The sequence below is a fragment of the Brachyistius frenatus genome, unplaced genomic scaffold (genome assembly GCF_029030835.1).
Source record: "Brachyistius frenatus isolate BFR_SWC_R1_liver_20210118 unplaced genomic scaffold, ASM2903083v1 Contig_220, whole genome shotgun sequence".
NCBI lineage: Eukaryota > Metazoa > Chordata > Actinopteri > Embiotocidae > Brachyistius > Brachyistius frenatus.
This window is the reverse complement of record NW_027210819.1, coordinates 514,094-531,869: the sequence shown is the minus strand read 5'-3', so window position 1 is coordinate 531,869 and position 17,776 is coordinate 514,094. Positions and strand designations below refer to the sequence as shown.

At 44.1% G+C, this 17,776-nt stretch overlaps 1 protein-coding gene across 4 annotated transcripts in view; it reads left to right on the top strand.

Annotated features, from left to right (window-relative positions):
- Window positions 1–86: 86 nt before the first annotated feature.
- The window catches only part of prkd3 (protein kinase D3), a 34,053-nt gene continuing 16,363 nt past the window's right edge, over window positions 87–17,776 (top strand). For 3 of the 4 annotated variants that reach the window (XM_069719656.1, XM_069719658.1, XM_069719654.1), the window contains exons 1-2: window positions 87–2,338; window positions 17,495–17,633. In XM_069719656.1, the coding sequence (XP_069575757.1) occupies window positions 2,051–2,338; window positions 17,495–17,633 (427 nt within the window). In that variant the 5' untranslated portion in view covers window positions 87–2,050. The remainder of the gene's footprint in view (window positions 2,339–17,494; window positions 17,634–17,776) is intronic. The other variant, XM_069719655.1, reaches the window with a different exon arrangement.

Here is a 17,776-nt window from a genome sequence, read left to right as displayed (position 1 = left end):
GTTTGAATGTGCAAAGTGCAACTTGCTTGGAGGTAAATTAGTTTCTAATTCATTGCACACATTGCTAAATCTCACATACCAACAATAACAATGGACAAGTTCCTACAATGTGTTGTGTAAGCTACTGGGTATTAGTGAGATGGCAGTTCCAAAGCACGTAAGCATCATTGCAAAAGCAGGTCACTCTTCCTGTTTTTTTAGTTGTGTTTTTTTTTTTTTTCCATCAATCCTTAGAAGTTTAGTTCGATGAAAAGTACATAAGTTTCTCCATATCTGCTGCAGGAAATCTATATTTTTAAAATAGGGATCCTGAAGAAGAAACATGTAGCTACAGACCCCCACATTTTCCAGGAAACCCCAATCTAAAGAAAAGTTCATCTTTCCATGGTTGAGAAAAAGACTTGAGAGTCATCCGAAAACTTGAGCTACTTTAATAAACCGACAAAACAGCAAAAGGAAAGCAGTTCACTCATCGTTTATCTGAGGACACAGGAACCCTTTCAAGGCCCCTGGAACTACTGTACCCTACTTTGGAAACCAATCTATTACAAGCCGATCCGTGTCATGTGGAATAAAGTTTTTTCTTTTTTTTTCTTGGCATGCCCAAGTTGAAATAACGGAAAAGAAAGGCACATGCGCATTGGGAGCTCCATCGGAGGCGCCATTGCTTCACACGGACTGTAGTTCAGGTTTTCCTCCCCGCAGATGGAAAGTCAGTCATGTGGAGAACATAAAAGACTCCAAACCCCAGAGACGCTCGCTGCTCTTTTTCTCGTCGAGCAGGGGGAGTAGTCACAGCTGGAAGGATAATAAGATGCGCATGAATTTACAATCTGTAATAAAAGATAAGAGGAATTAAACGCACGGCACGGTTAGTCTCAGCGAGCCTGTGTGCAAAACTCAAGTTGGCATTTATCATGTGAAGGCGGCGACGCTGCGCTTTCTGTGAGTGGATTCCTAAAAGTGCAGAAGAGTCAACTTCAGGAGTTCAAAAGTTTCTTCAGCCTTCTCACAATGGAAAGAAAAGCGCTGTACGCTGGGAGAGAAGGTAAAGTAGGATTTCTGAGACGTTTCAGTCGACGTTTGGTTTTAAACGGACTTTACACGAAGACAGTTGAACTGCAGCAACATGCTCGCAGAATGTGCAGATTCAGAGCTTGTATAACTTGTTTTGCTGGATTTCTCGAGTCGGGTTGTGTTCTGCCAGCGAGCCAATCGAAAGTGGGAGGGGTGCAGATGTTCGGAAGCCCTGCTTCCAGATGTTTGTAAAGTTTAAATTTGGGTTATCACAGAAATGATGCGCGTTTTCAACTCGTACGTGTCTGTATAGCAGTTATTTGATGGTGTTGGTATGAAGGCAGGCTGGAGGAGGAACTTCTGTCAACCAAAATCACAAACGGCAACGAGAAATGTTCCAACTAAGAATATGAGTTGACTTAAAGTAACAATGGGGAAGTACTTCTCATCAACAGCAAGGCAACAAGACATCCTTTACATGTAACCTGGAGTTTGTGGTGTTGAGGAACTGTTGCAGCAAAGCACAATGAATAAAGAGCAACAGGTTTTTTCTAAGCGAGTTCATCAGAACGGATCCATTCATCCATAGATGTTCTTCTTCTCTGTTTTCACAGTTGCTACTTTTCTCATAAACAACAGCAGTGTGTCTCTGTGTATGTTTGCGGTGACAGGCTTCCTGTGGTCTGAGTGGATTATTGACTTCAGTCAGGAGAAGGAACAAAACTCCAGGATATGAAGTGAGCTGCAGAACTCAGCGGATTGTTCCGAGAGCTTTTCCTCCATCGCCTGCCCATCTAGTGAATGAGTGTGAGCTGTGTGAGCTCAGGTGGGTGGAGAGCTTATTATCCTCTTCATTTCACAAAGACAATGCCACTTTAATAGAAAACATAACTGTGCTGACTCACTACTGATGAGGACCAAAGATTCCCCGTACCACGAGTCTGTCCACAGAGATCCAGCTGTGGTGCTTTCTGCCAGCCCTCCGTGAATCCTCCACTATTCAGCATTTCACGTTTCAACCGGAAGAAACCCAATGTCTGCCTCCTCTCCCCCGTCCTTACCTCGAGCCTTCCTCCACTCTCTCCATCCGCACCACCGGTCCTCGCCGTCCGCCCCGTCGCCAAGCCCACCCGGACCGCTCTACACACGACTGTCCAACGGCAGTCACAGCGCCCCGAGCCCCACCAACTCCCGCAGCTCCTTCCACGGGGTGTCCTTCCTGCTGCAGATCGGACTGACCAGAGAGACGGTGAACCTGGAGGCCAGTGACCTGTCGCTGTCTGCTGTCAAGGACCTGGTGTGCTCCATCGTGGATCAGAAGGTAGGGATGCTATCAAACGCCTGAAAGCGTCACTATGTCCTTTCATATAATTCACACAGTTTCAGTCACGAGGGGCCACGTGCAGCCAAACCTCCTGTGAAGCCAGGTCACTCATAAGCACATTCATACCCACTACAATAAACTTGTTTTCAAACTTCAGCAGTGGAGGACCAACATGATGATGCACCAACATGTGTTATGCCATCTTCTACCATATTCATCTGTTTGGGGTTTGTTTTCCAAAGCAAACATCTGTAACGTGCTTCAATGTGAGTCACACGCCGCAGATGCATGCACACCAGCGCACCGCTGCTCTTCAGCTGCAGGGCGCACTGCTGCAGGCCCAGTATTTACACTGTGGTGTAATCTTACTGGACATGATGCAAATGCACGTATGCACACTTGCACGCACACACACACACACACACACACACACACACGCACACGCACACACAGTCTCTCTCACACACACACACACACACACACACACAGTCTCTCTCTCACACGCGCACACACAGTCTCTCTCTCACACACACACACACACACATAGAGCTGCACAGTGGTTTAGTGCCTCTTGTGTATGTTGGACCTGCTTTATTTTCCATGACATTGGTAATGTGTTGTAATGACACACAAGTGCAGCCTCAGCATAAGAAGTGGCTTTAAACACAAGTACAGGCTGCATCATTCAACATCATTTACCATCTCATATTTGGTTTTGTGAGACAATCTTAAGTGCAAATTAACGGCGCCAGCTTTAATTTGCTCTTCTTGTTCGTTTGTGTCGAAAGACGTCGGGAAGTCGTGATCATGGTTTGTGTTCTTCAGTTTGTGTGTCTGTGTATCTGTTTATAATGTGCAAAGTAAGAATGAGGGTAACACATTTTAATTTTCTTCTTTTTAATATGAAGCAGCCCCAGATAATAAGCATTATAAAGCTACAACACCACAGCTGTTATGCCTTTTATATGAAGTGGTTTCCTCTGTTCATTGTAGTCCATAAACCAAATAAGATCAAAAAGTATTTCATAAACTGGAAAGGAAACGTAACGGTACATGTGCAGAAGGTCTGGGCAGTATGCTGATATTATATCAATATTGTGATATGAAGATATCGCAATATGGAATAAATGTTGTCTCCTCATTTTAAAGGCTGCATCACAGTAAAGTGACATAGTTCTCTGAACTTGTTCTTATTGCAGTTCCATTATTTTCCTTTACCCACTTAGTTATTACAACCACATTACTGATGATTATCTATCAAAAATCTCATTGTGGGAATATTTTGCAAAAGCATTCATCTTTACAATATTGTCACAATATAGTTTGATATTAGAATTTTTCCATATCGCCCAGACCTAATTTGCATGGTAATAAAATGATTTCAACTTTAAATAGAAAGTAAATAGCATCTAGTATTGAAATATATAGTGTAAGCATATATAGTATAGATGTAGGTGCTCAGCTATTGTCTTTTTTGAGCCCGTGAAAATGCTTCATAGTTGTGTGGGATTAATGGCGTTTCAAAGCCTGATGGAATAATGAAATGGCTCCTCTGCATCCACATGTTGCTGTTTTTTAACCTCCTGTGAATAATGATGATTACTCCATTTGTGTCTGTAATTATCAGTGGTTGACTAAAAAGAGGGTGATTAACCAAAGCACTTTGATCAGCCACTAGAATATGAACATTTAGGTAGGTCAGAGCTGCACTGCTGTTCCAGATGATGATAATTAAAATACAGAAAAAAGGAATGAGCGAACGGGGAGCCGGTGAAGGAGCTGTCTGCATCGGGCCGCTGTCCTTTGCTTCATGTTGTCCAAGTTGACATTCCAGAGCAGCCGGGTAATGTTGTTGTTCTTTACGAGGTCTGCTGATTCTCACTAGCTAGTTATGAACAGTTCTGGTCCGCAGAGCAGAAAATCTCATCACTGCGCATATTTACATGGATCCTGTAACATATTGGCATAGTTGCAAGAATCTGTAACAGGAAAAGGGGGTGAAAGACGATGCTTTAAGGACAACCCTCATGGATAATCTGTAAAATTGTGGTGAGAGGTGCTGATGATCTGCCAAGATGAGATCAGAATCACCTATTGTTTTATTTTATCAGTGTGTATCGCATGCATTCATCTACAGATGGAGTCTGATACCATGTGGCAGGAAATGATCTAATTTATGACCAACAGTCATGGGAACTTTTAAGCGCTATAAACACAGTAAACATCTGAAGAAGCTGTATATTCTTTTCGTCATCATATACTGTACATCACCACCACAGAACATATCCAGCCTGTTCATCCACATCATTGTGCATTTCTTCTATTGAACACTGCCAAGCGCAGTGCACTGCCTCAAGTATTTCATGAAATCCAGCCATATGGCTTTGATATCAATGGAAAGTATGACTGTAGGCCTTGTGTGCTTTCAGTCCATCCCTGCCTCACTTCTTGTTCTAAAATATGCATGACACTGGTGAACCGTTTGCAAAGTCCACTCATCCTGGCCAACTTTCCCAGCTGAGGATCTCTGACCCTCGCTCGCTCCGTCGTCCCATTAATGTCTCCAGTCAGCAGAACTTCAGGTGTCTGTCAGCAGATGCAAGGCAGGAAAAAAGATTTACACTTCATATGGTAGTATCTACATGGAGCTAGAGTCTGGATGGAAGTGTATCCCCCCTCTGTGGTGCCATTTCCTCCACCTGGCCTGCTTCGCTAAGTGACTCACCACTCAGTCATGCAACAAACAGGGATGCTCATCCCAACGTCAGTCACAGTTTCAGGCTTTCTGCTGTGTCAGCTGTTGTGAACTCTCAGAGTGGGATTTCGTTACTTGTAAACCATGATGTCAACCATGTTGCTGTCCTGCCAGCCGTCAGCCTGCAGTGGCTGCTCCGTTTGTCCGTCCTCCTGCTGATGATCTGGGTCTGGGTCACTGTGCCAGCAGGGTGCAACCAGCAGCCCAGATGCTCTTTTCTCAGCAGCTTCTTTGGGTTCCAAGGTGCTTTCAGGCATGTTGGGAGTCAATGCCCCCCCACTGTGTCCTGTCTCTGCTCTGGGGTTTTCCCTTTACATACTATTTCTCACTACGGCAGATTTTATAGTCAAAGTGAGGAGATATGTGTATACAATGGATCAGCTTTCGAATTTCAATGTAGCATAAGTTATCAGACAATGGAACCAGAACATCTGTAGACACACGCATCATGATCTTTTTTTTTTAAGCTAAAAATGACTGAAAGCTTGGGAACATTTCACTTCAATGAGTGCGAGCCTCTACAGACGACGAACAACACAAGGAACTACCGTTTTGCTGTGTACTTATTAGAAAGTAAGAAACTATTGCTGCTTGCTATCATGAAATCTGTAGTCACATTCTTTCGGTATCTTCTTAAAGCTTGTGACTGTAGCTTAAGGACAAAACGATGGAGAACCGTGTGCTTCACTTTGCTGCAGTGCTTCTGTTACGTCCAGTTTTCTTCCTTTATTTTTTCTTTCAGTCCGCGCCTCGACTGAAGATACTTGTTATTCACTTGGTAACAAACCTTCATGCTGTAGCAGATCCAGTCTAGATGTGGTTGGACAGCTGTAAAATTTCCAGATGTTTGCATGTGCTTCTTGTATTGGGTATAATGTGTCACGCTTCCAAGGTTGACATTTCATATCTTTCTTTAACCCTTTAGTTTTGAATCAGTCTCATTGTTTGACAGGGAGTCATCCAGCCCGTTGTGATAGCTGTGCATTGTGTAGATTTTGTACGGCTCATTCCTCTCCTTGCTAAAGAGTCGACCACATGACTTGGCCACCTTCCACAGAGTAGATTTGCTTACTCTCTGTTCTCTATGCTGATCTCCAGTTGGTTTTGATAGTTGTGGTTTGGACCACAATAACCTACTTTAGCGGTTAAGGTCAACCTTAGTTTGGGGCAATATGATCCTGATAGGTTCGGTCTCAGTCAGTTAGAGCAGCTACTGCGGTCGCTGCTCCTGCAATCTACTGAATAGTTCAAAATATGACTTTTTTAGTGTCACCACTTGGCACAAGTGTATCAGCTCTGAGCCAGGCTCCTTGAAGACTCTGAGAAAAGATGAGGGGAGCCAGCCATTGGGTGGTGGAGCCCACCCCCGGTCGGGTACCCAGATCTAACCCACGATGGCCCTTTGACGGCCCGACTGTGGCTGTATGCAACTCCCAAGCGGGGAGCGCCTTGTTTCACTAGCTGGGTCCTGACTTCTCGGTCTGGTTTTTGGGGCTTGATGAATGGTGTGAGATAAACATCCATAGCTTCCACTTGTTGAGTGTTTCCTGTTTGGTGTCGCCCAAGTCCTGCAGCCAGCATGGGAGCAGTGGCGGGACAAAAGTTCATGACTCTGTGAGAATGACTCCCAGTTAGCCAGCTGGTCAGCCTGGACAGCCAGCCAGCTCCAGAACATTCCTCTTCGCCCAGGCATTTTTGGAGGATGATGTGATGTTGCTGGGTATGGCCGGGATTAGCCTGCTGAAATATTTGAAGTTAAACACTTGGTTTGGTCATATGGAGCATTTGACAAATTTATTGGATGCTGTAATACCGTGGTCAATATTGTTACGTTTTCCGTGTTTGTGGAACTGTACTTGATATCCCACAATAATACAATAGAATGTTATAGTGAATGTTGGCAGCGAACATGTTTGATATAACTGAAGAATTTACAGCCAAGGTAGCGCAGTGAAAAGTTTCTGTCTCTCTCAGAAGGAAGGTAACTGAAAATGATCTGGCATAGGGAATGGAAAAAAATCATTAAACCTTTGCCTCAAATGTTAGTTTTATGAATACTTTAATTCTGCTTGTCCTTAGGATGTTTCTGCATTTTCACTACAGCTGGAAATGCTGTGAAAGGCAGCTGCCTCCGCCACAGGTTTCCCCCACTGGTTTCATCCGTGCTGTAACTCCCAGTCTCTGGTTGAGGGCTGTACAGCTGCCTCTGTAATTAGCGAGACAAAGGCCTTTTTGAGTCCTACGTTGGACAACATACAGGAAAATAGCAAAGTACTAAAAAAACAGAAGGATTTGGATTGTTCTGAACCTTTGAGTAATATCACTTGCATGATGCAAGGCAACGGTTGGCAGAAAAAACAAGATCAGCTCAACATTCTTCGGGATTTATTAGATTGAGCTGCAGCAGTAGAGAATCATTTCTTTGGTTTGTATTTGTATGCTTTCATGAGGATTCTGTCGTTGGGTGCTATTTACCAAAACCTGTTATGACCAGAATTTTTAGCTTTGGTTTCTGTTGAGTATATAATCAATAAATGAGCCCTCTCATACAAGATCTCTATGTGGTGTGAAGGTTCAACATAAAGACTTGATCTGGGAAGAAGTGTCTGTAGGAAGAAACAATAGAACAAATGAAAGGAGAAAATGGCAAAACAGAAGGGTGCAGATGGAAAATGGAGAGACGGCATTCACATCGACCAACACTAACTGTAACACACGGGAAATAAATCACCACCACCTCCCTCCCTCCTTCCTTTCGACAGTATAAGCCCACATCTGCATGTTCCTATGGAGCTGGCGGACATATTTCACCCTAGAGGACGTCCCAACAGCACAAGGCTGTATGTGTGATATACGTGGGGCCAGACGTTTCCTGGAAAGCACATTCAGCTCCCTCTCAAGAAAAAACAGGTCAGACATGAGTCAAAATATTCACCGTTGGTGTTGGTTCTGAAACAAGCTGCTATTGTCTCAGCTTTTTTTTTTTCCCAATTTTTCTTGGTTTTCAGTGTCCATTTGCAGGCGCACTGATGTATTCCAAAACCATAAAGTTGACTAAATTGATATCACAATGTGGATTGTTGTAAAAAAACAAAAAAAACCTCTTCCATGTACAACTAAAAAGCCTACTTGCACAAGGAATCTATCAATTTCCACAGTCTTGGAGTAATTTGTGGAAAACGGAGAGAGAAGAAAAAGAGGGGAAAATATCTCTGAAGTTAAGTGAGCTAAGTAATTTCTACCATCTGCACTGCACATTTCTGCCGCCTCGCTCTCCTTTAAATGCAAAGTGGCAAGGCAGAACACAGAGCCTGGCCACAAGAGTCAAGAGAATGACAGAGCAGAGGAGCGCGGTCCTCTCCAGGGAAAGAGGAGGCTGCGACAGCCCCGTTGGCAGCGCTGCTCTGAGCCAAAACCAGCAGCAGAAGGCCGCTCAGGCACCAAGCAGGGCTTCGCTTTGGATTTGATGCGCTTCTCGTAGGTTGCCCAATGTCCTTCATTCTTGACTTCAGCCAGGGGTGGGAGATAATCTCACATCACTCCAATCTCAGCTAATGCTGGCTGAAAGGGCTTTGATTGTGATTATATTGAAGTGGCCGACAGCAGCAGCAGTGTAGAGTTTAATACTCAGGAATCCTGGCGACTTTGTCCTTGTGAAGCCGAGCACATGTAGTGATTTAAGGGTACTTCCTGAGAGACTCCGACAGTTTCCATTCATAAATTTGTAACTGTGGCACACCACGGTTCGCTGAAAGAGGATATCTCGTTTCCCTTATTAAATTACTCATTAACAGTATGAGATTTTGCTCTCCTCTGCCCAGCTTCCACCTTGACTGCACTTGCTGACAACCTCAGCACACTGGAAGGACTTCAAGCATGACAAATGCTGAGGAGGAGGAGTTGAACCTGGCTTAATGACAACGCCACCCTCGTCACATTTTCCCATTTGACCTAGTTTATCACGTGTCAGTTTTCCCGACTTGAAGAACTCTTCGACTCAACAGGCCAATACAAACAGATTCTGTCATCCATGACCGGTGCACATCTGTTAACATACCACAAATACTTCCAGTGTCCAGCAGTGAAGAGCACATGGTCTCTGTTGTGGCAACACAGTCATTTCAGCGTGGCATCATTGATACCTGCAGTACGAGCAGGTTGGAGGTTTTATTCCGTGTTGTTTTCTCAGCACTGTGTGGCTTTCCTGTCTCAGCGTAGCGAGTGATCCGTCAGACTGATAGGAAGGTGGCAGAGGAAGTGAAATTACATGTCGATACAACATGAATATGAAAAGAAACCTGTTCAGTCACGAAGGGAAAAGTTTTTTATTAGTAAGTAACATTTGCCCCGATGAAAATCACCACAGGCCAAACTGAATGAAAAATAGTTGTCGTGCATTTACACTTTTGTTTCATCGGTTTGTTTGAGCATTTGTAAACCAAAGAGAGCAGGCAGTGACTTTGCATGACTCCTTTTGTTACTGTGCCTCTTTCTGCAGTTGCACTCCCTGGTTAGCTCCCCTCAGAGCCGCTCCCTGTTTCCATATTTTCCCGCTCTTCAATCTGCTGTGGTCGGCAGAGCAGCACAGCCTGCCTGCGTTCAAACGGCTTTTCTCTGCACTGCTCTCGCTATTCTTCTTGTCTGGTTGTTTAAACGTCGAGAGAAACGGTCTCTGTCTCGGTTTCGTAGACGGCTTGAGTGTTGGAATTTGGATGGATGGACTGTTTAGTTTATCTTAGTTGTTTTTGTATAACTACAATTGAATTACTGTGAAACTGATAAATAAACAAAAAGAAGCTCTAAAACCGGGTCCTCATGATCAATCATAAAGAAAGTTAAAAGTTTTAAGCTTGAAGTACTTTCTGCAACAGAACCCACAGCAATTATTCATGTTTTTGTTTAGCAGACGGCAGCCTGTTCCTACATCCTGCTATTACCGCACACCTCCTGACCTCCAGCTCCACCAGAACAAGAGAAAGTGCAGTTGCTTTCACGCCCACATGAATTCCCCTCACTTCACCTGTTTATTTGCCCCGTGTGGAGGTGAATCTGGCGGCCGTTCCCTGATAATCCGGGCCAGAGAGGGGAGATGGAGTGTGTGCTGCAGTCTATCCGAGGATCGCAGCGCGGCTATAACTCATGAGCGGTGTGCGGGGGCCGGGCCAAGCCTGTCTTGGATCACACTGCTCTCTTCCTGCGAAGCCTCAGATCCTGTGACTCGGCCTTCCTTCTCGTTGCCGGGCCTCGTGCGCACACATGTACAGGACATGGAAGAGAGATGCAGCAGGTTCTTGTTGGGATGCAGTGGTTAGTAACCAAACAGTGACCTCACCACCATTATCTCCACTTCCCCTCAGTGCTTTCGTTCTATAGGACAAATTACCGCAGAACAGTATCGTTTCTAAAGCCCGGTCAAATAATTGTGGGATTTTCTTTGGAGTGCTTCACAGCGACGTTTTGTGAAACCAGGAGGAGATTCTGGCTGGAAACCGTCAGCTATGTGGTTGATGTAAATTAGGTAAGCGGAAGAGCTTTCCTAGAGTCTCCTGTTGATTGAAAGAAGTGTAGGGTAACAGGTGTGGAGTCTCCTGTGCTGTGGTCTGGACGAGGCCGGGAACCTACAACCTCAGTGGTTAGAGTTGGGATTCCACCTTGTCGGCACCACAGATGTAGAAACACACACACAAGCTCATACAACTTACAATAAGAAGGAAACCAGCGGTGGATTAATTACATATGAAGACCTGGTACCTTTTCAAACACCCGTGTTTCTCATCTTACAGTACGAGTCAGCTATTCCTAAACCAGGCCTCAGAGTTCCCACTGCTCAAACCTACAGAATCAAGACGCGCGCTGAGAGGTGGTTTCGTGCTGCTGGATGTCGGTCAAACAATCAGTTGCTTTTTCATATCGTCGATCCTTGTTCATACAAACCAGCAGTGAGTGGAGAGAGTCACTGCTGTTGGGAGGTTCTGCTTGTGTGGTGTGCGTATGTGTGTGTGAGTCTCAGGTTTGAAAGTGCCTCGCTACGGTGCCGTGCTCATTGAAATTGACTGCAGCATCAGGTATATTTCAGGGAAAGCTTTATTTCACGCCTGACTGAAATTCTGAGCTTTGAGAAGCATCGGGTGACACGAAGACTGGATCTATGGGGTTGAAGAACACGCTGCTGAGTTCCATGATGACGCAGCCTCATATAGTAAAAATCTACGAGTGAGCCATGAACCATATTCCACCACATGGAAGAAAACAAGTTAGTCAGCTTGTAGAGTGAGAAAGTCGCAGCTTCTCTTGCCACTAAGCCACCACACCAGTTTCCTTTCCGCTGCATGCGGCTGCTTCAGTTGATTAGCCTGAGTGGAGTCTTCCTTCTGCAGCGGAAAAGAAGTCGCGTTGTCTTCAGGAGACGCTCGTATTTATTAAATGTGTGGTGGAGAGTGATGGGATGAATCTGCTTGTTCCTAAATGTGTACAAAGATGCCTCTGAAAATACCCCCCCCCCCACACACACACACACACACACACACACACACACACACACACACACACACACACACACACACACACACACACACACACACACACACACACACACACACTCTCTTTTCCTGCCTCCAGCTGGAGTGTGTTTTTCTTGGCCTGCTGTCTACCAACGGTTGCATGTAATGCATGGTGGAACTGAAACATGCGTTTCGGCTGTTCGTTTCATGCACCAGCTGCAGAGCAGAACTGTGCAGTCAGCAGATCTACTGTATGTTGTAAGAATATTTGTTAAATGAATGAAACAGTGGGTGCTGTGGAAGCTGTCAAACTTGCATCACAAAGCTCTCATATGAAGAGATTACATAAACTGTCACAGTTGAATGGGTTTTCTTCAGGTTCAAGGACGAGGTCATTAAAAGTGAATCTTCTGCTCAATCTGTTCGATCAAAATTCAAAGGGAATTTGATTAGAAGACTAAATCAAGTGTATGTTTGTACCGAATTTGACATGAGCACCATCAAAGGGAATTATTTAAATCAAACGTATATAGAAACTGTAAATAGAGGACCAAAAACACATAATGTTGAACACGGCACTGGAAAACCAGAGTGTTTCCAGTGTGGCCTCTTTTGATGCATCACTTCAAGTGACAAATTAATAGTTTGGCTGCTGTTACTGCCCACATCTCGTAATCGTACAATTTGCCTTGCATGTGTTTCTTATTCCAATCTGTGTGGAAAACTTGCCCGGAATTACATTAATAATATTTAGTGAAAACAAACACAATTCCAGTGTTGACTTAAATAAATTAACAGTTTTCCACAATGTGTTTGATGTGACTCGAACAAAGTAATTACGCAGCTTTCCCTCAAGGTTTGCGTGAGCGCATTAATTGGATTTTCCAGTGTAGTCGTTTTGAAGTACTGACAAGTGTTTTCCTCTGTTGTGGGCGTTCAGATGCACCTCAAAGTCAAACAATAGTGTCCCCATTGTTTTGGCACACAAAACTGTTTTCCCATTTGTGAAACCTTCCCTCCAGCACAGAGTTCACTTCATGGCAGTCTGTCTTCATGTCATCGCAGCACATGCTGCTCATCTAAACTCATCTAAACTCATCTAATCATGCTTGTAGTTACTGATCAAGTTTGAATACAATATTTGTCATTTTATTGAACTTTCTTCTTGATCTCTTTTAAGAAGTTCTTAGTGACTCACTGAAATATATAACAAACAGGAAGAAGTGATCGTCTTCTGTCTGCTGGTGGTTTTGGGGCAGTGTGATCTGCGTCCTACCACGATCAAATACTTGCAGGATTATCAGTCAATGGACTTATTTATCTGGTGAATAAAAGCACCATGTGTCATACAAATCTTGTGACATTCTTTATCTTGATACCTCAAGCTAAATAAACAGGAGCTTTCTGTCTCCTGACTCGGGTTAAGTATTTCACAAGAACCGTTTACCTTGATGAAAATATTTCTGTTTTGGTGGGAGGATGAATCATCTTTCAACCTTTGCTCTTATAGCTGCAGTTGAGCGGAAGTGCATTTATTAATATATGCACATTCACACGAGATCTGAGTAGAAGAACACTTCTACTTTGAGGAGTAGAACAAAATTGTTGTTGTAGAGCTGAGATGATAACACAATTTGCAGAACAATAATTGGCAGCTAATTCAATTATCTATAAATAATCAAAGCAAAAATACACTTGTTGTTGTATGTTAGTGTTGTGCAGCATTATTTAGAAAGGCAGCGTTCCTGCCGAGTGACCTGCAGCAGGACGTTTTACTGTAACTGTCCTCCACATCTGTCTGGCCCGCTGCCAGACCAATAAAGGTGAGGCAGCCTGAGGTCAAGCAGCATACTTTTCCTCGCTGTAATCACATGGCCATCTGTCAGAGCCTGTGTGCCGCTCTCAACGCTGCTTCCCTTTTTCCAGCCACCTCTGCCACACATCACACATGCAGAGAAACACTAATGTCCAACCACATAATCAAGCGCACGCTATTCTGTTTTTAAGAGCTCTTTTTGTCCTCTGTGACCGAGTGCTTTCACACATTCGTTTTGTATTACAGCAACAGCAAAAAATTCAACAGAACATTTAACACAAGACGGTTTTAATATCACATGTGCATGGAGGATTTATGACTCACGAGTAATTTCCCTAATTTATCATCGTGTGTTCTGCAATGCGACTGATAGTAATAAGCATCGATATTCCTCAATGCTGAACGCCGCATTCGGTTTTTCAAACCAGATCATTTTTTCAGGACTTGAGATGATTTGTTTTTGGCTCCAGAAGAAGCAGGACCATATTTCAGATTTGTCTCCCCACTCCCCATCATGTCCCCCCCTTCCCTCCTCTCTCCAGCCTCTCACTTTCTTTCCCTATAACAGGATTTAGCATATCAATGGCGGATTACTTCGTTTAACAAAAGCTTACTACTGCAAATCCCCTTTCCACTCATCTTTCCAGCCTGACTTGTGGACCTCACACAGCTCCTCTGTGCCGGGTCTTTGGTGTGTGTGTGTGTGTGTGTGTGTGTGTGTGTGTGTGTGTGTGTGTGTGTGTGTGTGTGTGTGTGTGTGTGTGTGTGTGTGTGTGTGTGTGGCGGCCGCTCGGCTGAATGGATTTACGTTTGAAGATGACAAAAGACATACTTAGTCACTATGGGCTTCGGAGATGTATGTTGTAGCATGTGTGGGTGATGGTGTGTAAGGGGTGTGTATGTGCACACGAGCATGGTGGAGGTGGATGGTTTATTTTGACATGCAGCAGAGAGAAAATGTGTTTAGGAATCTGCTTTCTACATGAATGCACCCACAGGTTAGCCATCAATTATCACTTTATCGGTGTGGTCTGAACAACAACATGATAAAATAGTGTCCTAGACCTGCCAATCTATTGTTCTTGTACCTTTGGCTTCCTTTTTCTTTAATGGGACATGGGAAAAACGTAGTGTCCTCTGCCCTTGTAGTCATTATGTGCTCGCCTCCAGACGCTGCTGCTCTGGAATGCGACTGCTCTCCGTGCAGTGAAAAAGTGCCAAGAGGAGGCGAGTTGAGCTGGATAGATCTGGGTATTGAACTACATTTTTCTGTGTGAGTCCGAGGACATGCGAGTGGAAGAAAACCCCACCGTGACACTGCAGCCAGCTCAGGAAGGATGTGCCCCCTTCTTCCGCCTGGTGGTGATACTTTGAGTCATATCGCATTAATCACCTGAGAGTGTGACAGTGTTTAGGATGTCAGAAGGAGGTGAGTTGGAAATGTTTCATTATGTAGGCACGTGTCTTGTTTTGCACTCAGAGCTGAGCAGAACTTTCATTTCCACATAACTACCAGCTTCTCATGTTTGTGTTTGCAATAGTTTAGATGTTAATAATCTTAATACAGAGATTATTTCGCCACGTGCTTCATGTTACGCTCCTGTGGGCGTTGGAACTACGTGATGAATTGTTGAAATGAGAAATCTTCATGTGGGTATCAGGTGTATGGAAGCATTTCACATCATCACTAAACACATCTCTCCTTCGGGGCAAAAGAAAAGTTAAGTCTGGTTTTACATCTAAAGCACGATAGAGATTCGACCAGAAACGTAGTTTTCATGCTTGTTGTGGGAGACTGTAACTTTTTCCAGCATCCACAGGGCAAGATGTGAAGTATCTGTTTCAAACAGGTCTAATAGAGGGATGACACATATATTACTTATGGAATACTCGACAGCAGTGTGTCTTTCCAGAGACATTATCCTGGTTACTAACTGGTTAGTTCAATATGCCTTAAAATGCATCCTTTGCAATGAATAGAAGCCTATAAGCGACTATAATAATGTGATGGTACATAGTTGAAAATGAAGAAAAATTTCAGTGACCATAACTTTTTAAGCACTCCAAGTTACGTTGCTTGATCAGCAGCTGTATATAGACGTGTTTTTGTGACCATTATGTGCACATTTAAAGTTTTTGCATGGACCTGTAACTTCAGCAGAGAGCACATATCAAATTGTTGAACTGACAATAGAAAGTGTGGTAATGCTTCAGAGAGTTCGCCACTTTGAAGGGGATGAAGGTCAGGTTTTAATCGGGTACAGTTCTTGGTTGTTATAGGTGCACCTGTGTGGAAGTGGTATGATCATTTTTAATATAGCCTCATTTTGGCTTCCATAGCAACTGTGCTGCCCTGAGCAGTCTCACTGCTCAGGCTACATGTAGTTTATTCCTGCACTGAACCTATAGACAGTTCATGACTGCTATTGTAAACAACCCGTGACTGATGGTGCTTTCATAGGAAAAACCAACTGCAGTACAAGAAGTGATGTTGTACTCTACTGATCCCTGAAGGGGAACTTGTTCCCTTCCACGGAGGGAGATGAGCGTGAGGTTGGAGGCAGGGGCACCGGTGTCTCTCTACCCAACTACTAGTCCATGCTACTGCCTGAAGGACCTGAAACAGCCTCAGCAGTTAGCACTTTCTTTTTTACCTCCTGGCTTTGTTGACACAAGTCATCTAATTCACAGTGTGCTCCCCAGCCATCAATCTGTCTCACTGTCTCTGTGTTTCTTGGCAGTTAGAAGGCTCCAGGTGTCTTGTGTGTCCCGTGCCCAGACACCACGCCAACCTCTGGTGCTCCCAGGCTACAGTGGCATTGTTCTACACGGCCCGCTGTGCATGACCCTGGTTCAGGGGGAAACAGCTGGTGGATCCTTCAATACCAGCCTGCTTGGCATCAAGACCAGGCTCATGCCTCAGCGTAACACTACAGTGACCCAGATCCCACTTTGATAGAAACCACAGCCTTGAACATCCATCTACTGCTGCTTGACTTTTTCCACACTGTCAGGTGTGCAAACGGGTTGTTGTGCTGTACAGGAGATGAGAACCTTTTCCCTGGTATTCAAAACACGATTCTCTTTTGAGCTTTGAACAATATGAGGGAATAATAGAGGTGAGTGCCAAACAGATGTGGTTCTCTCTGAAGGGACCTTTTGATGGCGTGACATTGCAAGCTTCAGCATTTGCCATATGTACAGTGGATATGTGCACCTATAATGTGTACTGTATGTGTTCATATACAGTAATGTCATTATATCCCGATGACGTGTGAAGAACATTGCTCTCTAAGAGATTATGGGCTGCCCTCAGTCCAGGAAGTGACTCAGTATTAACTGGCGCTGCACTTCCTGTGCGCTGATTCTACTCTACTCCTCTCAGGATGTTTACCTCCTCCTCCTCCTCCTCCTCCTCCTCATCGTCTCCCTCTCCCACCCTCATCGCCGACCCTCCCTTGATCACATGACTTTACGTCAGCTCCAGTTCATGACCAGCTTGTCTGGTTTGTTTTGGCTCAGACACCAACAGTGACGGCGACTGCTGAGTTGGCGATCTTGGCCATGGTAGAATCCAGATGATTTATCTTCACAATCTAATAACTAAAATACACCTAATACTTACTTAGAAGTACATCAGTTTCTGTTCTGCAACAGTTTTTTTTTTATCAAGATATTGTGTAATCTTGGAAACCGGATGAAATGTAACCCTCAGGATTTGCTTATTAAACATGCACAAAGTAGAATATTATGATTGCAGCGAGGAAAATGGTTATCAGGCTTCACAGAAAAGTCCTTTTAGTTGCATTTCCTCCTACTTTGTAGTGTCGATCCCCTGAAGGAATGAACGGAGGTCTGGGTAGGAGCTCTCTTTCTGAGAATACTCCAATCCCCACACCAGTTCCAATGTAAGCCACAGGAAATTATGCAATATGGGTGTATGTGTGTGAGAGTATACTCGCAGGAAATTTACAATAGAACAGGTTGTGAATATGAGTCAGAAGAAGTCTGTTGATTTGTATCTCTCTTTATATTCACTTTACTGGATCCATGTCTTCACCTGTGTCTCCACCTCCCTCCAGTTCCCTGAGTGTGGCTTCTTCGGCATGTACGACAAGATCCTGCTCTTCCGCCACAACTTAAATGACGAGAACATCCTACAGAGGCTGACCTCAGTGGAAGACATTCATGAAGGCGACCTCATCGAAGTAGTGCTCTCTGGTACGTAAAATGCAGCGCAACTATGAACTGATGCATAACTGTGTTGCCTTACTGTAACTGTGTCTGCACACTCTTTTTTCCAGCATGTCAGATTCGTTTAGTTAAAACATGAACAAATTAGCACTGAAATTAATTTCCACTCA